Source organism: Sturnira hondurensis, unplaced genomic scaffold, assembly GCF_014824575.4.
Source record: "Sturnira hondurensis isolate 20B ecotype Veracruz unplaced genomic scaffold, ASM1482457v3 Scaffold0003213, whole genome shotgun sequence".
Classification (NCBI taxonomy): domain Eukaryota; kingdom Metazoa; phylum Chordata; class Mammalia; order Chiroptera; family Phyllostomidae; genus Sturnira; species Sturnira hondurensis.
Window position 1 is genome coordinate 1,265,383 of NW_028075844.1, and position 23,994 is coordinate 1,289,376.

The 23,994-nt window shown below is 48.1% G+C and overlaps 2 protein-coding genes across 7 annotated transcripts in view; one reads left to right on the forward strand and one right to left on the reverse strand.

The window, feature by feature from the left end:
* On the forward strand, nucleotides 1-15,107 carry SYCE2 (synaptonemal complex central element protein 2). Of its 3 annotated transcripts, none has more exons than XM_037041869.1 (5): nucleotides 1-59; nucleotides 645-760; nucleotides 12,228-12,438; nucleotides 13,716-13,904; nucleotides 14,960-15,107. In XM_037041869.1, the coding sequence occupies exons 1-5, from the start codon at nucleotides 45-47 to the stop codon at nucleotides 15,002-15,004; spliced, it is 576 nt and encodes a 191-aa protein (XP_036897764.1). In that variant the 5' UTR covers nucleotides 1-44; the 3' UTR covers nucleotides 15,005-15,107. The 3 variants fall into 3 exon arrangements, with proteins under 3 accessions (XP_036897764.1, XP_036897766.1, XP_036897765.1); XM_037041871.1 differs by having other exon boundaries at nucleotides 12,264-12,438; XM_037041870.1 differs by having other exon boundaries at nucleotides 17-56.
* The window catches only part of GCDH (glutaryl-CoA dehydrogenase), a 12,257-nt gene continuing 2,603 nt past the window's right edge, over nucleotides 14,341-23,994 (reverse strand). The window contains exons 1-12 of one of the 4 annotated variants that reach the window (XM_037041864.1): nucleotides 20,569-20,586; nucleotides 20,277-20,399; nucleotides 20,152-20,187; nucleotides 19,728-19,871; nucleotides 19,522-19,584; nucleotides 19,072-19,242; nucleotides 18,049-18,178; nucleotides 17,753-17,969; nucleotides 17,173-17,276; nucleotides 16,753-16,878; nucleotides 16,287-16,447; nucleotides 14,341-14,875 (exon numbers count right to left, since the gene is read on the reverse strand). In XM_037041864.1, the coding sequence (XP_036897759.1) occupies nucleotides 14,802-14,875; nucleotides 16,287-16,447; nucleotides 16,753-16,878; nucleotides 17,173-17,276; nucleotides 17,753-17,969; nucleotides 18,049-18,178; nucleotides 19,072-19,242; nucleotides 19,522-19,584; nucleotides 19,728-19,871; nucleotides 20,152-20,187; nucleotides 20,277-20,399; nucleotides 20,569-20,575 (1,356 nt within the window). In that variant the 5' untranslated portion in view covers nucleotides 20,576-20,586 and the 3' untranslated portion in view covers nucleotides 14,341-14,801. The other 3 variants (XM_037041867.1, XM_037041866.1, XM_037041865.1) reach the window with 3 other exon arrangements.

The window sequence follows — 23,994 nt, forward strand, 5'->3', positions numbered from 1 at the left end:
GCGCAGAAGCAGAAGCCTTAGAAGAGAGGCGGGGAAAATACAAGATGGAGCGACAGGTAGTACGCTATGCTTGTTTCCTTCGCGCGGGCGGCGGGCGGACAGGCAGGGAACGGCGGCAATCTCGGCCTTCCACTTCGAACCCGAGTCTGACCACTTGTCTTCTGCCATCCGGGTTACCTTCGTCCAGCCAGACCCCGATTTCCTGACTGACTGACCAGGCGACTGACTGACTGACGACTATGTGACTGACGCGCTGACAGAGGGGCCAGAAAGGCAGACCTGGCGAGTGGCAGAAGCAGTTTAGAGAGCGGCTCAGACACCCTCGCGCCGCACAAGTATCCTTCTTTTTATATTCCTTCTTGTCCTTCGAAGAACTCGACCCAACTAATTAGGAGCCCAGGCATCCTGAAGCCCCTGCCCTCATCCCAGCTCCTCCAGGTTTCCCCGCCTCTGTCCTCCAGGCGCAGGGTTCCCCCACCTCAAGCCCTCGACCTCACGGTGTGCGCCCCAGCTCTGCCCATCTCTTCTTCGGGTCCCCACTTTGTTGCAAGCAGGTGCCCAGGGTCAAAGGGGCAGGAGGAAGGGCTGACCACCACTTGCCACCCTCCCTCCTTCAGCTTCTCAAGTGCTGACTGTGCTCACAGGTGGACATACCCCATGCAGAGTGCAAGGACCAGGAGCCACAGCCTTTGGGGGACAGCGCGGAGCAGCAGCAGGGCGAGGAGAGCCACGAAGAGGAAGCTGGTCAGGGGCCAGCTAGGTGAGGAAGCCCCTGGCCCAGTGGGTCCGAACAGTGCCCTGGGGCCTTCTTCACCCATTTCTACCCCAAGACCCAGTGTCTGCTCCTGGTGCATTTGTTCCACGTACTGGTTGCACATCTCTCATGTGCCTAGCACAGCTAATTGCTGCGCACAGAGCAGTGAGCTGACACTCTAGGACAGAGAGTGTCTCATAGAACAGGAGACAGACTGTAAACTCAGGAATATACAGTAGTCAGTGGATGCCAATTGCTATGAGGGGAAAAATAGGGAGAGAGTGACAGGTAGCCTATTTAGATCTGAAGAGGGTCAAGTCCCCTCCTTCGTGGAGGAGGTGACAAGTAGACCATTCAGGCAGGGAGAACTATGTTTCAGGCAGGGCAACATCAGCTACAAGGGCCTGGAAGGACAACTATGCTGGAGCAGCGTATAGGGAGATACTATGAGATACAGTCAGACAGGTAATGGGACTTTGGATGTTAATTACCCATGAAAAGTTTTGGAATAGAGAAGTGATATGAAGTGACTGTAGCAGGGTGCAGACTAATGTTAATGAATTTGTGTCGGAACACATGTGGATGCCTCTGCATAGTTGAGTTGTTGCAACTGGTACTAAATGGGCACAGAGCTGAAAGATTTACTATCTGGACTTTCATAGAAATTCGCAGCCCTCTGGACTAAAGAATTACAAGACTCCTCTCTGGCTGTCATGCAGAGACTAGATTGTCAGGGCAGGAGTGGAAGCTGGGAGACCAGTAGGGAGGCAATTGGAATAATCTTGGTGCAAGATAACTCTGACTTGGCCCATGGTGGATCTATGGAGGTGGTGAAAAGTAGTCAGATTCTAGATGTATTTAAGAAGCTAGAAATCCCTGGCTGGGTAACTCGGTTGGTTAGAGCATCATCCTGGTGTGCCAAGGTTGCAGGTTTGATCCCCAGGCAGAGCACATGCCAGATTCAACCAATAAATGCATAAATGCGTGGAACAACAAGTCAATGTTTCTCTCTCAAAAAAAATCAATAAAGAATCAATCAGCCCTGGCTGGTGTAGCTCAGTGGATTGAGCGCAGGCCTTCAAACCAGACGATCATGGTTCGATTCCCAGTCAGGGCACATGCCTGGGTTGCAGACCAGTTCCTTGCAGGCTAACTACCAGCAGGGAACACACAAAAGGCAACCATACATCGATGTTTCTCTCCCTCTCTCCTTCCCCTCTAAAGATAAATAAATGAATAAAATCTTTAAAAAAAAGAATCAATCAGTGAATGTGTAAATAAATGGAACAACAAATTTCTCTCTCTCTAAAATCAATAAAAAATAAAAGTCTATTTAAAAAGCTTAAACTGAAAGAAAATGTGAATGAATTAGATGCTGGAGTAAAAGAAAGAGCAGTGTTGGGGATGACAAAAAAAAGGTTTTGTCTTGCACATTTATTAATCCATTTATTCACCAAATACTTATTGAAGGTTAGCTTTGGCTAGACCAGACTGGGGATACAGCAGTGAACAAATCAGAATCCCTGCTCTCTTGAACCTGCTTTCTTTCATTTAATAATATGTGTGCATTTAACATTCCTCCATGTCTTTCATTTCTTTTAAAGACATTTCTTAAAACTGATTTGAGTGAGAGAAACATCTATTGGTTGTTTCTTATATGTGCCCTGACTGGGGATCGAACCTGCAATCTTGGTGTATTGGGATGATGCTCTAACCAACTGAGCTACCCTGCTGGGGCCCATTTCTTAATGGCTCATTTCTTTTTAGCACTGAGTAGTATTCTATTGTGTAGATGTACCACAGTTTATTTATCTATTTATCTATTGAAGGACATCTTGGTGGCTTCCAAGTTTTGGCAGTTATGGATAAATCTGCCATAAACATTCATGTGTATCTAAGTTTTCAAAGTNAAACATCAATGTATGGTTGCCTTTCGTGCATCCCCTGCTGGGAGTTGGCCTGCAGGGAACCAGCCTGCAACCCAGGCATGTGCCCTGACTGGGAATCGAACCGCGATCCTCTGGTTCGCAGGCCCGCGCTCAATCCACTGAGCTACACCAGCCAGGGTTGGGGCCCATTTGTTAATGGCTCATTTCTTTTTAGCACTGAGTAGTATTCTATTGTGTAGATGTACCACAGTTTATTTATCTGTTTATCTATTGAAGGACATCTTGGTGGCTTCCAAGTTTCGGCAGTTATGGATAAATCTGCCATAAACATTCATGTGTATCTAAGTTTTCAAAGTATTTACCAAGAAGCATGATTGCTAGATCATATGGTAAGAGTATGTCTGTTTTGTAAAAAAACACCAAACTGTCTTCCAAAGTGGCTGTACCATTTTATATTCCCATCATCAATGAATGAGAGTTCCTATTGCTCCACATCCTCACCAGCACTTCTCAGTGTTTTAGATTTTCACCATTCTAACTGGGTGTGTAGTGGTATCTCATTGGTTTGTTGATTCGCGGTTTCTGAATGAAGTATAAAGTTGAATAGATTTTCATATGCTTTTTTTGACATCTGCGTATCTTTTTTGGTGGAGTGTCTGTTCAGGTCTCTTGCCCATTTTTTAATAGGGCTGTTTTCTAACTGTTGAGTTTTAAAAGTTCTTTCTATGTTTTATTTATTTATTTTAATATTCTCTTGAAGACATACTTACTGTTTTTAGAGAGAGGGGAAGGGAGGGATGGAAAAAGAGAGGGAGAGAAACATCAATTGGTTGCCTTCTGAACACACCCCAACCAAGGGACTGAACCCACAACCTAGTCACATGCTCTGCCTGGGAATTGAACCTGTGACCTTTCAGTTTGCCGGACAATGCCCAACCAAGTGAGTCATACCAGCCAGGGCTGTTAGTATATTTTAGATACGAGTTATTTATCAGATCTGTGTTTTACAAAGACTTGCTCCCAGTCTGTGACTTGTCTTTTCATTTTCTTAACAGTGTCCTTTGTAGGGCAGAAATGATTCATTCTAATGAAGTCAAGGTAATCAATTTTTAGGGATGTTATATCCAGGAAATTGACATCAAACCCAAGGTCACCTAGATTTTCTTCTGTTATATTCTAGGAGTCTTACAGATTTGCGAGTTATATTTAGATTTATGATCCTTTTTTTTTTAATTTTTTTATTTAATTATTTTTCAAGTACAGTTTTCTTTCGATTTATGATCCATTTTAAGGTTTTTTGCATGTGGATGTGCAGTTGTTCCAGCACCATTTATTACAAAGATTCTCCTTTATTCATTGAATTTTATTTGCTTCTTTGCAAAAATCAAGTTACTATATAATGTGTGGACTGTCTATTCTGTTTCATTGATTTATAGTTCATTCTTTCACCAGGACTGCACTATCTAGATCACTGTAGCTGTATGGTAAATCTATATGAAGCATCAGTCCTCTGACTTTCTTCTTCAGTGTTGTGTTGGCTATTCTGAGTCTATTGGCAAGCTGGCTTTCTAAAAGAGAGATAGATGATTTTTAAAAAAGAATGTGATTTCAGCTGGTGGTAAGTATTTTGAAGAAACAAAGCAGAATAAGGAGTGACTAAAGTGGTAGGGCGTTAAGAGTAGTTGGAGAAGACCTATAAGGAGGTCACATGAGAAGCAGCCAGTCAGGAAGCATCTGGGGACCCAAACATGCCAGCAGAGCACTTAGTCCCTGAGGTAGAAATAAGCTGGGTGTGCTCATAAAACAGTGAGGAGGCCACCATGTCAGGCTGAATAACATTCCATATTGTGGATGTACCACGTTTTATTTATTCATTCATTGGTTGATGGACATTTGGATTGTTTCCACTGTTTGGCTCTTGTGAATAATGCTGCTGTGAATGTCCATGAACAGGTTTTGGCATGGACAGAAGTTTTCATTTCCCTTGGGTAGATATCTAGGAAACGAATTTCTGGGACAGCGAAGAAGCGTACCTGATTATGGTATGCTGCCCTGAGAAGCATACTCAGGTATGCTTCTTCCTGTTATAAAGACACTGGCAGCTTTGTAGAGGATGGGTGGGCAGGGGTGTGAAGGGATGTGAGGAGATCAGGTGAGAGGCTCCTGTGGGGGTAGCATCTAGCAGAGCAGATGGAGAGAAGCTCTGGGGGGCAGGATCTTTTGTGAGGCATGAGGAAGGGCATGAGTCCAGGATATTTCCCCACTTATGTGCTCAGAAAACTGAGAATGCTGGCATGTCAGGTGTTGTGATTGGCAGCAGAGATACCGGATCCTGGTATGTTGTAGTGTGCTGGAGCTGGTTCCTACCAGCTCACAAGATCAGTTCCCCTGATCTCTTCCCAACCTGGCATTTAACAACTTCATATCAGTAGCTTAAAATTGGCTATAGTGGGAGTTTTTGTACCATGGAAATTGTCAAACACTACAGATCAGGGCTTTATTCTCCCCTCTGCCCACCCAGAGAGCCAGTTGCTAAATGCTTACCAGCACATCACTGACTCCCCGCTTTCTGACTTGGGGTAGTTTCCAGTAGGTGGCGGTTTCAGTGACAGAGGCAAAAACACAAGTTTCATTTGCCCTTGTTGAGTTTGAGGTGGCCAGGGACATGTACATGAATGTGTCCAGATACAGTTGGGCTTTCTGACCCACAACTCAGTAGGGCCAAAGGCAAGAGATGCCACTGTGGGACTCACTGTTTTAATGGCAGCTGTGGGGAGCATGAGCTCATCACCCAGGGAGAGAGTGAGAGGGGGCCAAGCTCAGGACAGGACCCTGAGGACTCTAGGCTTGAAGCTAGCTTCCCCCTCCTCCCAGGTTGTAAAGCCAGCTACAGGGTGGGAATGCTTCCAAGTGTGTGCCATCACATGGAGACCAGGAAAAAGAAGGAAATGACTGAAATCGTTTGTTTGATAATATCTTCCTGCAAATAACATGTTTAGACTTGATCTAAGTAGTAAAGAAACACAGATAATTGCAAATCATTGTGAGACTTTAAGGAGTTCCACAGGAGCTTTAGGTGGAAAAACAGATGGATGAGAACCAGTGCAAGGTATTGGATAGGTCCAGCAGCAGACACTTGGCAACATGATTGAAATGTGAACGTATTTCAGGAAACAAAAGCAGGGGGTGAGGAACGGGGTCAGCAGCTTCTATTTAGACCTTCCCTCTTCCTGGCTATACTTCAGCAAAACGTCATTTTGCTGAAATGGGTAGAAACAAAGTGCCAGGCCTGATAAAACAAGGCAGAGGACCTGATTCTGCCCTCAGGCCTTATGTTTGCCACCTGTGTCTTAGACACATTTCCTGTGCTGTTCCAGTGCCCCCTACCAGACTGGGCCCTGCTCAGGAACTGTTGTCTTCTGAACACACCCCAACCAAGGGACTGAACCCACAACCTAGTCACATGCTCTGCCTGGGAATTGAACCTGTGACCTTTCAGTTTGCCGGACAATGCCCAACCAAGGCATGGGTGTGGCTTAGTGAAATAAGCACTGGCCTGTGAACCAAAAGGTTCCCAGCCAAATGAGGGACTCCTTAGAAGAACAGACTATAATACATGAGCATGGAGGTGTGTTCACAGCCCTGACTTCAATTCCTCACCACTATCCCTGCTGTGTTGGGCCCACTTGCATTCCCTGGCCTCTGTCCAGGGTTTGGTACCAGAAGCAGACCTGGGGAGGGGGAAGCCAACTGAGAGGACACCATGCATTTTGTTTATTAAAGTTAATTGGTGAATGCAGGCCGAGGGAAGACTCTGATTCATTAACATTCTGATTAATATGCAGCTGCTGAGTATAAAGAAAAATGAAACGGAGAGGAGTAAAGCCCAAAGGAGAGGTTGAAAAAAAGACTTTTTGCAGACATCTGATGCAAATTTTTGTCTCATAGTGAAATTTGAATGAGCTGAATTCAAGAGAATTTTGCATAGCACCTCGAAGACTGGTTTCAGCCTCATTGTTGGAGTGACTTGAGCCATTAGCAGCCCAGGCAGGTTGAGACCAACTACATAAAAAGAAGCACCTGGTGTTATCACTGATTTTAATTTCAGGATTCTTACACTGCTGAGTCAACAACTGTAGGTACAAGGAGACTTTTTCCCACATGAATGTTACACCAGGCTCCTCTCATACTGTAGTTCATTCATTTAGGTATTCAGCAGTCCTCCCACCCCCAGCCTGCAAAGCACCCTGGAGGGAACCTTTCTGAACAGACCGGGAGTGTTGTGATCCAGAAACAAAGATGCTGTATGGGCACACTAGCAGAAGCTCTGAATGTTACCTTGTAAAGTTGGCAGAAAGGGGAAGTCATTTCAGGCAAAGGCTGATAGATTTGGTGAAACTGTAGAAAGTTCCAAATTGCCGGGAGTGAAGGGTGGAAAGAAAAAGAGGCCCAGGGCCCAGGAAGGCCTTGGGTGCTGTGCTGGGAAATTTAGACTTGCTCCTGTGGCTGGGGGGAGGGCTTCTATAGGCTGTGGAAGCAGGAATGGGACATCAGGTTGTAGTTATTTTTTAAAGATTTTATTTATTTACTTTTAGAGAGAGGGGAAAGGAGGGAGAAAGAGGGAGAGAAACATCGATGTGTGAGAGATACATTGCACACCCTCAACTGGGAACCTGGGCCACAAGCCAGGCACGTGCCCCGACACGTAATCGAACCGGAGACCCTTTGGGTTTGCAGGCCTGCACTCAATCCACTGAACCACACCAGACAGGGCTCGGGTTTTAGTTCTAAGATCCCTGGGGCTCAGGTACAGGGTTGCAAATGATTAGATGAAGAGATAATACATTTGAGAGAGGTTAAAGAGGTGGAAATGAGAAGGTTTCATGACAGGATATGGAAGGACTGGAAGAAGCCAAGCTTCAGACTCACTGCCAAGTTTCTGGCTTGGGAACCAGGTGGCTTTGGTAAGGGAAGGAAAATTATTTTGGTATGCAATTGTGGAGGAGTTTGAGATGCTTCTGGGGCAGCCAAGTGGAGAGGGCTGAGAGGTAGTTGCTAAGTCATCACTGGGAGCTTAGAAAAGAGGTGTGGGCTGGGGCTACAATTCAGGGGGACATGGAAATATGGATAGTAATGAAAGCCCCTGCTAGTCATTCATTTTATTGGACAGACTTTTATTACGCCTGCCATGACAAGTAGGTATGGGTTTATGAAGACAAGTGAAGCCTGGCTGAGCCCTCCTGAAGGCTAGAAGGAAGGCTGAGGTTCAAGCAGTGACATTGTAGGTGCTGTGTGTACATAACCCAGCCAGAAACGAGTTTCTAGAAGAGGCAGGACTCAGGGAAAGGGACTGCTAGCACATTCCTGGCTACAAGTGGGCTTTGGGGGAATGACAGGTTGTGCATTACTAGAGGGGGGTAGAGTGTTGAGGGGTTGGCAGGAGAGGTCAGCAGGGAGGATATATGGGCTGGACGTGTGCTCCATAGCAGGCTGGCTGTGGAGCAAGGGTGTGCATGGAGGTGTAAAGGGAAGAGAATGGGACCAAAGACAGAGCCTAGGGACACCTAGTGTCGGGAATGGCAGGGAGGGTGGTCAACAGCACCAGCTGCTGCCTAAAGTCAAGGGAGGTTTTTGCTAGGTGTCACCAGGGACCTTGGCGGTTGCTGCTTCATTTTAGAACTGATTGCAATGGGCTAAGAAGCAAGCGGGAGGTAAGAAAATGTGCTCAGAAAGTTTGGGCGTCTCTTTCTGGAATCTTGGTGGTGATGGGGAGTAGAGGGAGGTGACTGGCAGAAGGGGACTGATGCTGAGGGAAGAGGCGGGGTATGAGTGAGTGGTGTGTTGTGTTTTTAAAATGTAAGATGAACATGCCCTGGGGGGTATTGGGGGCAACCAGAGAAAGGGAGATGTCAAATACACAAGAGAGTGAGGTACAGGGGATGGATTTGGGAGCCCAGAATACCTCGCCCACCCTGTTGGGAGTTTGGAAGGAGGAAGGGCAGTGTGAATACATTGATGAGGACAGTGGAGGGGGTTATTGGCCTGCAAGGTTCTGTATTGCTCAGTGGGAGGGATGCAAGTGTGGGGTCAGGGATGGGAGAGTGATGTTTTGGGGTGGCTGATGGAAGCAATGACCAGAGCACAAAGAGGGTACTCTGTAGCTCTGAGGCCCCCCTGAGACTGGAGAGCAGGACTCTGTAGTGACCCTGTTTATTGGGTTGTGATTTTCCCCAGCGTCACTCAGGTTCCTGAGTGTGAGAAAAGAGGCAGCACTTGGTTGTAGATAGCCAGGTAGGGTTTCAGTGGGAAGGTGTGACACAGAATTGAAGGGAAGAGGGGCTGAGGCCACCACCCAGAGGCCACCACCCAGAGCGAAGTGATAGAGCCTCAGGTTTAGAACAGGAGAGGTCTCAGGGAAGTCAAAAGCCAGGGGTTTCTGAACCTGTGCCCCAGCTCCTTTACCATAGTACAAAGTACATCTGTCGTTTTGGAAGTACTCTGTGTTCTCCACATACATCCAGACATTACAAAAATCTGAATGTTAAAATGCATTGTGTCACTCACAGGTCTGCACTCCTGTCCTGCCTCACTTCCCCTTAAGGAAGAAGAGTAATTACATGCTTAGAGGTCATAAATTCCTTAGCAAACAAGACAAGAATGCTCACAGAGCCTTTAATTGGTGTGTTGTTTTTCTAGCTGATGTAAATGTTTGCTGTAGAAATATCTGCCTCAGCTGGAGACACCTTCCCATCTTAAAATGCAGTGGACACAGCATCTTGTCCTGGAGGCCAGTAAACTTGCATGCTGTGTGGGAAGCCAGAGGAAGAAGAAATAGATGTGATAGAAGAAAGTGTCCTTCATTCATTCAACAAATAGTGGAAGACTTACTATGTGCTAGACGCTAAGAATTCAGAGAATTCTTAAATGGGACCCAGCCCTCTGGGGAGATAGGGACATGAGCAGAGACAAGTTCATGCAATGGTAGGCACAGAGGTTCTGGACAGCTTCTCAAAGGAGTTAGTGGTATGGTTAGGTCTTGTGGGTCAAGTCAGAGAGCAGGTGTAAAGACACAGAGGCAAGAAGCAACTGGCAAGGAATACACGAGGACCAGAACACAGTGGCATTCTTGGGCCTGAGAACTTTTGTGTAGATGTATATGACTGTCCATGCAAGCTCTCTTTTACTGGGGTTTCACTATACGTCTGTTCTCAGCCAAAAGGAAGAACTCAGAAAAAGCCAAGAAAAATAGTTTTGTGAAGAAAGAATCAGAAAATTAAGATGTGTTTTTCTAAGTAAGGAGTGACTGACTGGCTTCCAGTCGTGGCTGCCTTTATAGTTGTGTGTGAACTGGTGTGTTCAGGAACTGCTGTGGTGTCTGGCACTTCCAGGCTCAGAGTTGGAAGGCCCTCAGAGGGCAAGAGAGATACTGAAGACCCAAGAGGAAGCAGGACATGGGCTGTGAGACAGGCAACCTTTGTGCCACACCCAGTTCTGCCACAGACTGGCTGGTGACCCTGAGAAAGTAACCAGACTGAGCTTGTGTCCTCAGCTATGTGGTAAAGATGATGAGCAGACAGGCCCCACTGCCTGGTGTCAGAATGCAGTGATATGGTGCCTGGCAGATTGAAAGAGGTGACAAATAAAAAAGAAAGAAAGCTAACCTTAAACATTTTCCCTTAATTTAAAACCAACTTCTAACCCTGGCGGGTGTGGCTCAGTGGATTGAGCGTGGGCCTGGGAACCAAAGGGTAGCAGTTTGATTCCCAGTCAGGGCACATGCCTGGGTTGCAGGCCAGGCCCCCAGCAAGGGGGGCATAAGAGGCAACCACACACTGACCTTTCTCTCCCTCTCTTTCTCCTTCCCTTCCCTCTCTCTAAAAAATAAATAAAAACCTATAAAAAAAACAGCAGTAAGTCTGCAAGTCAGATTGCAACTTTTGAAAAATACTCATTAATAATGTGTTGCCTGCAGTTCCCAGTTTTGTTTTTTTAAAAAAGTAAGCCCTGGCAGGTGTGGCTTAGTGAAATAAGCACTGGCCTGTGAACCAAAAGGTTGCCAGTTCAACTCCTGGTCAGGGCTCATGCTCATTTGGGGCATGTGAGAGGCAATAGAGCAATATTTCTCTCCTAGTCCTTCTACCTCCCTTCCCCTCTCTCTCTCCTTTTTTTTTTTTTAGATTATATTTATTCATCTTTAGTAGGGGAAGGGAAGGAGAGAGGGAGGAAAATATCAACGTATGGTTGCCTCTCGTGCATTCCCTGCTTGGAACTGGCCTACAACCCAGTCATGTGCCCTGACTGGGAATCGAACCACGATCCTTAGGTTCACAAGCCCGTGCAAACCCACTGAGTTACACTAGCCAGGGCTAAATTATTTTTTAAGTGGAAACTTACAGGTCATGACAAAATTATCTTTACACGGTGTTCTTCTAGATTTTTATGATCTTTGTGCCAATCTAAAATGGTCTCCTCCACCCATGTTAATAGTTTTTTTAATTAGATTTATTAGTTTTATTCATTTAATTTAGCCGTATTAGACAGCTGTCACTTTTTTACCATTTCACTGGCTAACATACTTAATTGAATTACATTATCTTATTTTTAAGATTTTTATTTATCTTTAGAGAGGAAGGGAAGGAGAGAAGGAGAGAAATATCAATGTATGGTTGCCTCTCATGAGTCCCCCGCTGGGAACTGGCCTGCAACCCAGGCATGTGCCCTGACTGGGAATCGAACTGCGATCGTGTGACTCGAAAGCCTGCACTCAATCCACTGAGCTACACCAGCCAGGGCTGAATTACATTATCATAGTCATGTGTACAGTATGGGACAAACATTACTAACTCTTTTTTTGTGCATTTAAAAAATCTTTTGCCCTGGTCAGATGGCGTGGTTGGAGCATTTTCCCCTGCACCAAGAGTTCAGGCTTCACTTCCTGGTCTGGGCACATAGCTAGGTTGCACATTTGATCCCTGGGGCACATTTGGGAGGCAAGTGATTGATGTTGCTCTCTCACATCGATGTTTTTTTCTCTCTCTCCCATCCTCTTTCTCTAAAATCAATAAATACATCCTCAGGTGAGGATATTTTTAAAAACTTTTAATATAATTAACTCTTCACGGGCTGCCTTATCTAGTGGGAGCAAAGTCATGGAGGTACACTAGACCAAGGTGGACTACAAGCTGTGGGCATCTCCTAAAATGTTTAGAAGAGGATGCAGCAGGTTGGTGACAGGAAGAGCCATCTAAGAAAGCATCTATACTATTTATAAATAGAATTATTTATAAATATAATGCTCATTTCAAAGTGGCAAATTGATGTCATAAAATGACCATGTACTTCAGAGTCAGGCATATTTCCTTGTTCTGGAAACTTGGGTGGATTTGATGTGTGCCTTTGGGTGTGTTTTCTCAGTTACAAAATAGGGATGCTGTCCTTGCCTCTCAGGGCAGGCGTGTGCATGAAATAACCAAGCATTACCCATGGGAGACATACAACACTGGTTCTCTTCCCACTATTGAGCTAATTCAGATCAGCCACTCTGAGGAAAGTTTGGTGCTGACCTTGTTTTCCTATACTTTCAGAAGTCAGGTTTCTAGCCCCTCTATTGCCACCTCCAGTGCCAGTCGCCAGCTGGTGATGCTGGAAGGGAAGTCAGGACCCTACTTTTCCTCTCTGGATTCGAGCATCGAGATCCTGAAGAAGAGGGCCCAGGAGCTGATCGAAAATATAAACGAGAGTAGGCAGAAGGACCATGCACTCATGACCAACTTCAGGGACAGCCTCAAGATCAAGGTGACAGATTTCTGCATACACATTGCAAAGCCTCAGTGGTTGGGGTGGGGAAAGGCCTTATGTTAAAGGTGAAGGGCATAGGGAATGAACCACTGTTGAGCATCTGTTATGTTCCTAGCATGGCAATTTGCATATAGTACCTCATCTCACCTTTCCAACAGTACTACAAAAAATGGATCCATTTTACAGATGGGAAAAGTAAGGTTTAGAAATAATTTGCCCTGGCCAGGTAGCCCAAATGGTTAGAGCATCATCCCAATAACCAAGGTTGTGGGCTCAGTCTCCAGTCAGGGCAATAAAAGAAGGACCAGTGACTACATAATTAAGTGGGGGAAATAATCAGTGTTTCTCTCTCTCCCTAAAAATCAATTAAAAAATAATAATTTGCCAGCCCTGGTTAGTGTGGCTCAGTGGATTGAGTGCCAGCCTGCAAACCAAAGGGTTGCCAGTTCGATTCCCAGTCTAGGGCATATGCCTGGGTTGTGGGCCAGGTCCCCAGTAGGGGGCACATGAGAGGCAACTACACAGGGATGTTTCTCTCCCTCTCTCCCTTCCCCTCTCTAAAAATAAATAAGTAAAATCTTTTAAAAATATATTGCCTGAATGAGAGAGCCAGAATGAGGGACCAAGGTCCATCTGCACCCACAGCCCAGCCTCCTAATTACACACCAGGACTAATGGCTATGGGAGTAGGGGGTTGAAGCATAGTCCACATTAACACAGCCATTTATCCTCCAGAAGTTGAATGGTTTGTGGTGGGAGATTAGGGGTCCCTTGACATTACCAGGACTTTTGTCTAACAAAGCCTGATGTTCATGCCCAGTGTTAATGATTGTCCCTAATGTTTCTTCAGAATGCACAGGGGATCCCATGAGTGGGACGTCTCTTGAAAATAGGCTGACTTACCCCTTCTCTCTTTCCCTTTCTCCCATCCCTACCAGTACACACAGCATAGAAAATCAAGTGAGGTATAACAGAGCAGAGAAAAATACAAAAACATTCCTAGGATCCCACCACCCAGAGTCTACTTTGTTGCATGTTTTCTTCTAGTCTCTGTTATGTACTTACTTCCTAACCTGGTGGAGCATATAATGTATATAGAATTTTACAATCTTGCTTAAAAAAAATTTTTAATGTAGGCAATTTCACTCCCAGTCATTGGAGTTGTTTTTACCATTTCTGTATGATAAACTGCAGAAATCTTAGGGATCCACTTAAAACATGTCTTGTGATGCCTCTAGTTTGATTTTCCAAGAACACATCTTATTGTTTAAAAGGTTTCGGACCTGACGGAGAAACTAGAGGAGAGGATGTATCAGCTTTATAATCACCACAACAAGATTATTCAGGAGAAGCTCCAAGAATTCACTCAGAAAATGGCAAAGATCAGCCATTTGGAAACAGAGCTCAAACAAGTGTGCCACACTGTGGAGACTGTATACAAAGACCTATGTGTCCAGCCAGAGGTATGACTGAACCCACGCAGAGGGCACTGTGTGAGGAGAGCTGTAGGGGCTAAGATGAAAGTAAATGTCAACAGAAACCAAAGGTGCTAGTGCCCCGAAAGGGCCACTGTCACCACAAAGCCCTCGGTGCTCCCACCATCTCGCTTGTGGCTCCATGCTCCCCTGTAACACGGTATATTGGAGCTGAGAATCCAGCCCACTGTGTGGCCAGCTCTGTGGTGACAGGACAAAGTCCCCTCTGCCCACAGCCCTGGGCAAATGCCTAACCAGGTTTACTTATTACAGCAGAGTCAAAGAAGCACACATGGGCTAGGTCACTGGGGGCGAGGGGGAGGAATCCTTATCACGTCTGAGCACTTCACAGCCCCTGCATGTGTTGTTTTCCCTGTGACTCAAAGGACTACACAAATGGTCATAAGTAAATGTGGCACAACACTGAGGGTCAGACATGCAGGCTCTTTATTATTCTTTCTCCTCTTCATTCTGCTGCAAAGTCCAGCATAAGGCACTTATCCCCCAGATGGCAGGGTCAGAGGGCACACTGGGTACTCAAGGTGGGTGGCTTGGTCAGACACCAGGTCAGGTCTCACAGAGGTTGCTTCTGTGTTACTCTCTTTCCTCTCCCTGCTTCCTGTGAAGAGAAGCTGCTGTTCCAAGGTAAGTGGAGTCCATTCCCATTCATGGTTAAAAGTAGATTGAGAAACTTGGTACAGAGTCCAGTCTTTTTAAGGAGCACATTTCAGTAATTTTAAAAGGGAAATTTTGAAATTAAAAAATTAGTGTCTCTCCTCCCACCATAAAAATTGGCTCCATCTGCCACCTCCCTGAGTAAGCTCAGAGCAGCACAGCTCCCTAGGAAGGGATTCGGCACCATCTAGGCTCCCAGGGGAAGTGTGTTCACTTGCTGGCTGTGAATGCCTGGATTCCTGTGATTGCCCTTCCAAGGATCAGAGCGTGAATGTCATGAGTACCTGGACAAGAGAAATGCAGAGTCAGTTTGGAGTCTTAACAGCTCACAACTTCCCTTTAAAGTCAACCTTCCTGTCTCTCCTCAGGCTATTACTTTGGAAGAACATACCCATAGAGATGGTGAATACTGACAGCTTTCTGAGACAATCACCTCTTAGTGACAGCCACCAAGAGAAGGTTCAGAGGCCACTGTTCTGGCCACACTAAGAAAATTGTTTTTCACAGTTCTGTAATGCATCTTGGCAAAAACAAACTTGGGCTATACCCAAAGGCAGCAGGTCCAGCTACCATCATGGGTCCACGTTTGGTGTCCCCAACATGTGGCAAAGTTACTGTACCCCAGCCCTGCATAGTTCATTAAACGTTTGATTTTCAACCCAGCCATGCTTCCTTCCCATAGGGGTGGAGCGCGCTGATGGGCTCTGGAAACACCTTGGGTCCTTTCTCAACGACAGGAGGGATGGGTAGGCAAGCACCACTTACTGGCTTGCATACCTGGGCCACACTGTCCTGACACCCACCCACACCCCACGCCTTTGAGTCTAGGTAACACTATGTGCTACAGTGCTCTGACTTGCTCCTCCTCAGCTTATAGAGCAAAATTAATTGTTTACTTTCTTTTTTTAAAAGATTTTATTTATTTTTAGAGAGGGGGGAAGTGAAGGAGAAGAGGGTAATGTCAATGTGTGGTTGCCTCTCAGGGGACCTTGCCTGAAACCCAGGCATGTGCCCTGACTGGGAATGGAACCAGTGACCCTTTGGTTTGCAGGCCGGCACTCAGTCCACTAAGCCACACCAGCCAGGGTTGTTTACTTTCTAAAGTGCACACCTGACCCCTTCTTTCTCCATAAAACCATCTGAAGGCCCCCTCCCCTCTTGCAGCTTCTGGAATGTCCCATCCAGAACAGCACACAGCAGCTATTTCACCGTCTCTGCCTAGGGAGCACCTAGAACTCCAAAGGACTTGGTCCCACTTTTTCCACATCCATTTTCCCACAAGGCCATGGATTCTGGGCCCCTTTTGCATCACAGCCAGTTGCCAGCTGCAAACACCACAATCTGCAAATGATTTTTTCCTTTTTTTCTCCCTCAGCATGGGGTGGCCTATGTGGCATCACCAGCTCACTGGGCATCATGCCCCATTCTGGGGCTGAAGAAGCCAGCAGCAGGCTTGGAAACATCCCTCCCCCACGCATCATGAAGGAAAGGCCACAGAGCGCCTCACCTCCTAGGCCCCAGTGTGAGCCAACCAGATGAGGGATGCAGGGTGGGACCTGCCTCTGGCTGTGTTGTCAGTGGTGACAGCTGGGAGTAGGACTCAGGTCTGCTGTCTCCACCCTCCTCCCTGCCCCACTTCTCCGGACAGTGAGGCCATTGTAACCATCCCCATTCCCTGAAGGACCCAGCCTCCACCTTCGTAGGTGTTCACGGACTCCAGGTTCATAGCGTGTCGGATCACATGATACTCATCAGAAATCCCATTTCCCCCCAGCATGTCTCGGGCCTGGCGGGCGATATCCAGGGCTTTCCCACAGTTATTCCTCTTCAGCAGTGAGACCATTTCTGGGGTGACCCTGAAGCAGCACAGACATGTATCAAGTGTTGGTTACAAAGAACTGAACCTTCTCCAGGCACCCCTGCACCCTAGGCAAACCAGCCACAGGGAGGATTTCCCATGTTACAGTCAAAGCAGCAGATACCAGATTCCAAATGAGGGACTAGCAGGGTGGGTCCTGGCCCACTGAGGCCAAGAGAAAGAAAAGCGACTGGGACCCCAAGGGCCGCAAGGCAGAAAGGGCCAGCAACCATCATGCCCAGAAGCACAGGGTCCTTCTGCTGCCGCTGTTCCCCTCTGCCTCCCCCTACAAGTGGCCCCTACTTGTCTTGATCCTTCAAGCGGCCAAGCTGCAGGCAGGCATGAAGGCCCAGCGTGATCTCAGTGAGCATGTCCGCCAGCTTCTTCTGGATCAGCTGGTTCCTGGCAAGTGGGACACCAAACTGCATCCTAGGCAGGTAGAGTCAGGTTAAGTTAAAGTATGTGTGTGAGGGGGGCCCAACCCCCAGTCCTCTCCAGGGCCCCATGGGCTCAGGAAGCCTTTCCAGGCTGCCTCAATCCCTGCATAGCACACCCTGGCCTGTCACTGACTCAGCCCATCACTGTTCAGAAGGACTTCCCTGCCATTTCACAGAGCAGGGAGCTTAGGTTTGGTGGGTGGAAACTGGGGAGTCACCAATGGTTAAAGGGTGGAAACTGAGCCCCACCATGCCCCCAGGGGCTCTCAAGGCAGCCCCCACTCACCTGTCCAGAGTGTACTGCCGGGCTGTATGAAAACAGAACTCGGCAGCTCCAAGAACGCCCCAGGAGATGCCATACCGGGCATTGTTTAGGCAGCCAAAGGGACCCTGTAGGATTGAGAGGGGGGCCTTAGCCCCATCCAGAAGGAGCCGAGACGGTCTGTGCAGAGCCAGCTCTGTAGTAGGGGGATACCCCCTCCTTAGACACCCAGACACAGAGTCAGTGTAAAAGCGGGGACTCGGGGAGGCCACTGAAATCACACATGGCTCATGCAAGGCAGGCTTTGCTCAGTGCCTGCTCACTCTTGGTTTGCATACAGTTCCACCCAGGTGGGGATCTGGCTTGGCAGACAGGTCTAGGGACTGACATAAGGAGACAAGAAGTGGTGTGTGCGCCAAATGATTAAGGTGGTTCAGTCCCATGAGTCCTGAGCAGAGCCAGTATGAGTGATAGTCACTAGAATGGGACAGTGCACAGGGACCTTGTCTATCTTGTCCCAGCTGGGTCCCCAGCACAGAGACTGCCCAAGAAAGGTGAATCAGCATATGACACAGCACCAGTTCCCAAGGTGGCTTCTGCTCACCGCCAGCCCAGAGGCATTGGGCAGCACGTTCTCCTCTGGTACCTTCACACCATCCATGATAATCATGCCGGTGGCTGAAGCCCGCAGGGAGAACTTGCCCTCAATCTTTGGGGCCGAGAGGCCCTGCATCTCCTTCTCCAGCAGGAAGCCCCGAATGCAGTTATCTTCACACCGAGCCCACACTACAAATAGGTCGGCCACAGGCGAGTTGGTGATCCTGGGGATGGGACAGGCAGTGAGGGTCTAGCTACCACCCTCTGCCCCTGTGCACCCACCTGAGGTAACAGGCTCCTCACCAAGTCTTGGCCCCGTTTAGAGTATAACTCCTGCTGGACCGGTTATGGCGGGCTCTGGTCTCCATGCTGCCAGGGTCACTCCCATGGTTGGGCTCTGTGAGCCCGAAGCAGCCCAGAAGCTCCCCTTTGGCTGTAAGCATGAGACAGGGTCATGAGTCTACCTGTCACTCATTTATACCCTCAACTGAAAAGTGTCACCCTCTCCACTGAGCCAGGCTAAGGCAGATCTGGCCCTGCCCTCATGGCACTTGCAGGTGATGAAGGGACAGTGCCCCCCCCTGCCCCCGCAGTCAAAATGCCATGATGGGGAAGGGGCCCCACAGGAGTCACCTAAACTGCCTTGAAGGGCAGCAAAAGCTAAACAAGAGGAGGTGTAGGGAAGAGCAGTCCTGGCAGTGGGGAAGGATGTACAAAGGCCCAGTGGTACATTCGGAGAATTCCAAGTAGCTGAGTCTGACTAGAGCAGAGCAGTCAAGAGAGTGACTATAGATGAGGTTGAAAGGTCACCAGAGGCCTCTGGGACCCAACCAGGAATTTAAGACTTTAAACTCTGGGTTGGGATGGAGGAGACAGAAAGCAAATCAAGAGGGAGATAGGGAGGTGATGGTGTTGAGAAAGAGCCAGAGATGCCCTAGCTGGTGTGGCTCAGTGGACTGAGCGCCCGCCTGCGAACCAGAGGATCCCTAGTTCCATTCCCAGTCAGGGCACATGCCTGGGATGAGGGCCAGGTACCCAGTACAGGGCACATGAGAGACGACAACACATTGATGTTTCTCTTCCTCTCGCCCTCCCTCTCTCTCTCTCTAAAAATAAATAAATAATTTTTTTTTAAAAAAGGGCCAGAGAGATCTTGTCAAGGGTGAGTTAAGAGGGGATGAATACCAGACTCTGACAGGGGGTCCAGGTGGCCATTGGTGCTATCCTTGAAGTGGGGGACAGAAGGGAGGCTCAGGGGACAGCCCCATCCCTGAGTTCCACACCACTGTGACTATCTTCCACCAGGCTGCACTGGTAGTTGCTCACCCAGCCTGGGCAGGTACTTCTGCTTCTGCTCCTCGCTGCCATATGCATAGATGGGGTGCATGACAAGGGAAGACTGGACACTCATCGCTGACCTGTAGCCACTGTCCACCCGCTCCAGCTCCCGGGCCAGGAGCCCATAAGCCACAGATGAGACTCCAGCACAGCCATACCCTGGTGGAGGAGTGGGGGTGGGAAGATAGGGCAATGGAGGACAAAGCCTGCCCAGGGGACCAGTGACTCCTGAGGCCCAAGAGACAGCGATACATAGGGTCTACCCAAGGAGGGGGCACCAAGCTAACCCTAGCTTAAGGGTTTATTCATTTCATCCCTATAATGGGACACAGAGATAACAGCCTCACTTCACAGACTGGAAACTCAGGCTCAGAGAAATGGAGGGGCTTTCCAGCACATAACTGGGGCTACAGAGATTGGAGATAAACGTGTCCCTACCTTTGATAGTGGGACCTAGAACACCAAGCTCTCCCATCTCTGAGATGATCTCCCGGTGAAAAACTGCAAAGACAGATGCCCAAGTTCAGGACCAGTCCTAGCCCACTGGAGCCCCTACCCCAGGGACAGAGAGGTCCAGAGGCCTGTCTAGAGCAGGCAGAGGCGGTGTGTATGGTTGGAGGGTGCCCATTAGCCCGCCTGGGCACCTTCGTTGCGATTGGCCAGCAGGATGCGGGGCATGAGGCGCTCCTGGCAATAGGTGTGAAAAGTGTCCCTGATGAGGATCTCATCAGCTGTCAGCTGCTCCTCCAGCACCAGCGGATCCCTCCAGTGAAACTCGGGACGCAAGGCTGGGGACAAGGTGCAGGGCTCAACTCAGCGCAGCCCACACCGCCCTCAGCCCACCGCGCCCTCCTCTCCCAGAATCCTCCACCCACATCTTGCTCGAGGTTGAATGTGGTTGCAAACAGGGCTGGTAAGGAGGCCTTTCTCCGGGAAAGTCTCTGTTGACTCCGCCTCCGGCCCTGCTCCGTCCCCCCGGCAGCCCTCGGACTCAGGGGGGAAGCCCATCCGGGACCGGCAGACAGCAGGCCAAGGGCCTCAGACGCACGCGTGACGAGGGGTCCTTACATTTGGAGGGTCCGTTCTGTGTCTTCCCGCCCTTTTCTGCAAACACAGGAAGAGAAAATCACCCAGGAAAAGTCCCCGAGGCTCCACTTCCATTCTCCTCACCCTATCCCGGCCCCAGCACTGACCAGTCAGCGCTGCCGCCGAGCCCCAAGCGCGCAGGAAGACCTGGAGGGGTCCGCGACTTAGCAGCCGCGAGGAGACGCCTCTCAGGGCCATGCGGGCGGGCGAACGCAGCAACCGCGGCCGACCTGGAGGAGTGGCGACCTCAGAGTGGAGTGGCTCCTACCCGCACGCAGCCCAGACCCCCTCTCGCCCGATCCGACCAATCGCCTTCCCGCTTCCCTCGCAGGCCACCGTGCGACAGACGCAGGCTTTCGACCTCGGGCCTGGTTGGGAGGGGCGGGGGCCAAACAAGACCTCTCATTGGTTCGTCCTAAACCCAGTTCCTTCGTGGGTTTGTATTTTAAAGAGACGACAGCAGGCTGGGCGGGGTGGGAAGGAAGCTGGAGGACCTGGGCGGAGAAATGTTCGCCCCTTAAAGGAGCAGAACAGGGAAAAGCGGAAGCGGGGCAGTGGAGCCGGCGGGCGGGGTGGGGGTGGGGGGCGGGGGGGGTGAGGCAGAGACAGAGAGAGCTGTATTCCTGCTCTGGTTGGCCCTAGAAGGGGGCTCGGCCCACTTTTGGTTGGTCAGTTGCAGGAGGCGTGTGCGAAGGGATTCTGGAGTTAAATGAGAAAACTGAAGCAGGAGAAAAATGAGTCCAGACCTGGAAGTCTCTAATGGGGTGCTGTGTGTTTGAGGAGGAGGAGGTGGGCTCTGGTGGACCATCTCAGCCCAAACTGTCTGCTAGTCTGTCTCAAGAAGCACGGGTAGCGGCATGTGACTGAGTGTGAGTTGGTGTGATTCCTGGTCCTATGTGATTCTGTGCATCTATGTGTGCTATTGTGCCTGAGTGCCTGTGTATCTTTATGTGAGTGGGACTGACTACGCCTGTGACATTTGGGACTGTTGACTGTGGGTGGTTGTGTAACTGTCTATGTGTCATGTCTGTGTGGCTGAATGTTTTTGTAGTTTCTTTTCTGTGTAATTGTAAGCCTGTATAATGGCATTTTGTGTGATTGTGTGTTCGTATGGTACTGTATCACTGTCTTGGTGGTTTTCTCTCTAGGCATATTTGTTATCTTTGTGGTATGACTAAATACATTTTTATATCTGTGATTGTGTATATATGTGTCAGTGTCTTTTGCTCTGTAAGCAGTTTTAATTATGTACCTGATTTGACGTGTGCCTGAGACAGTGGCTTACTTAGCTGGGTCACTTTTAAGAACATTTGTGGCCCTGGATGGCGTGGCTCAGTTGGTTGGAACATTGTCCTGGAGACCAAAAGGTCTCAGGTTCGATTCCCCATCAGAGCACATACCCAGATTGTGGGTTTGATGGGGCATGCATTGGAAGACAACCAATCAATGTTTCTCACATCTTTATCTCTCTCTGCCCTGTTTCCTCTCTCTACAAGCAATGAGAAATTGTTCTCGGATGAGGGTAAAGGGAAAAAAACATTCGTGTAATTTGCATTTATCTGGGTGCATTATGTTTAACCAGGTGTCTTGAGTCCTGCCCATTGCTGCCATTTGGGGAAAGTAAGGTGCAGAAAACACAACCGATCTGGTCACAGTAGGCTAGGTGCAGAGAAGGGGCCTGGACTGGGGTCCAGGCCTCCCAGTTCCCAGGCCAGGTCCTTGCCCACCTAGGAATACTTCTTCCCACAGAGACACTCTGGGTAGTGTAGTGTGTCACATGCTCTGCCTCTGGGTGTGATGGGAGTAACTGTGGGATTATGTCTGAATGTGATCATAGGCCTGCAGGTCCCTGGGGGCCTGGGGCCTGGGTGTCCCTGGACTCTCCCATTTTCTGGGCCCTTAATGTCCTTAATATCAAAATAAAATGGTTCGAATCTTCTTCCTCACACAGCAGGCAGTCCATCACCTGCTATTTTGAGAGAGCTATTTTGAATATCTCTTATCCTTCATCTCTCTCTCCCAGGAGCCAGGACCTCTCTCTTTCTACTTCTTCCTTTCCTCCAGAGCTCCCTGGCCTGAAGCTGTTATAAGTGCTGGAGTTCTCTAGGCCCAGGGAGCAACCCAAATATAGGCTCCAGCCTTGCTATCCTTCAGTCGGTAATTCCTACTGGCCACATCAGGTAAGCGGCCTTATCTCCCAGCCAAACGCCTCTTTCTCTTTAGACCTACTCTCTTGCCTCATCTTTCAGAGCCAAATATGCCTGTTTAGTGCTTTGTCCTAAACCAAAGAGATCTCACCCTAAAAGAGACTTTGCTTTCCTCTCCAAAAAACCACTTTAATTCCAGCCATTCTGTTTTATTGAAGTAAAATTCATAACATGAAATGAGCCATTTAAAGTGTACGGCTGAGTGGCATTGGGCACATTCGCAACGTTATGCAACCATCAACTCTATCTAGTTCCAGAACATTCCATCATCCCAAAAGGAGACCTTGTACCCATTGGCAGTCACTCCCCATTCCCCTCTCCCTCTAACCCCTGGTGATCACCAGTCTTTCTCTCTATCTAGATTTTCCCATTCTGGATATTTCATATAAATAGAATCATGTAATATGTAACGTTTTGCCTTTTGTTACTGGCTTCTCTCACTTATTTTGGAGGTTCAACAACATTGTAACATGGATTATAACTTTGTCCCTTCTGTGGCTGAATAATATATCCTTTGTATGAATTGACCACATTTTGTTTATCCGCTCATCTGAGAATGGATATTTCTGTTGTTTCCACCTTTTGGCAATTGTGAATAATGCTGCCGTAAACATTGGTGCACAAGTGTTTGTTTGAACCCCTGTTTTCAGATCTTGAGCATGTACCCAGGAGTCGTACTGGTGGGTCATATGGTCTAAGAATCTGAAGAATCATCAAACTGCTTTCCACAGTAGCTACACCATTTTATATTCTGACCAGCAGTATACTAGGGGTCCAACTTCTCCACATCCTTGCCAACAATTGTTATATTCCATTTCCCCTCTTACTGTCATCCTTGTTGGTTTGAAGAACTTTTATCTTTTTTTTTAATATAATCTTTGGCTTTTACATTCCTTTCTGTCCCCACTCCTCATGTCATAAATGATAATTTTGTCTTTTTTGTGATGCATTTCTGGCATACTAATTTCCATTGTGTCTGTGGTGATGTGTCTGTGTCTGGGCGAGGTTCTGTGTCTCCCTAACACGGTGTTTGATTTTCCACGTTGCTGTGGTTGTCTGCGTTTGGATGAGTGCGCCCCCTATGGTTGGACATTGGTATCTGTGCAATTGTGTCACTAAATAATTACAGAACAATGACAGTGACAGGTGATGTGACTACAAAACGGTGTAGATTTCATATGGCACTGTGCATGATTGTATCTGTGTTTGATGTTAGCTGTGTGTGTGACTACATCATGTGTTTGCGAATGGTTGTGTGCACCTGGGTTTTATGCCTTTGTGTCTGAGGCTGCATGCGTTTGACAGGACTGTGCAACTACATCTATAGTTTTGTGACAACAAATCCAGGAATCCCCACATATCTGTTTAATTGTAGCTGAATCATGTCAGTGTGACCGTATGCTTGCACGTGACTGGGTAACTGTGTGTGATTGTGTCAGCTCCTATGTGATTATGGATTCTGTGTCTAAGGGATCCTGTGACTACAGCATTGTGTAACCAAATAGGATATGGTTGTGTCTTCCTGACCGCATGGTTTACATGATGCACAGACACAACTCTGTGCAAGGGCGGCATGGTCAGTGTGGCTGAGGTGACCGGGATTTAGTGTCACTGTGTA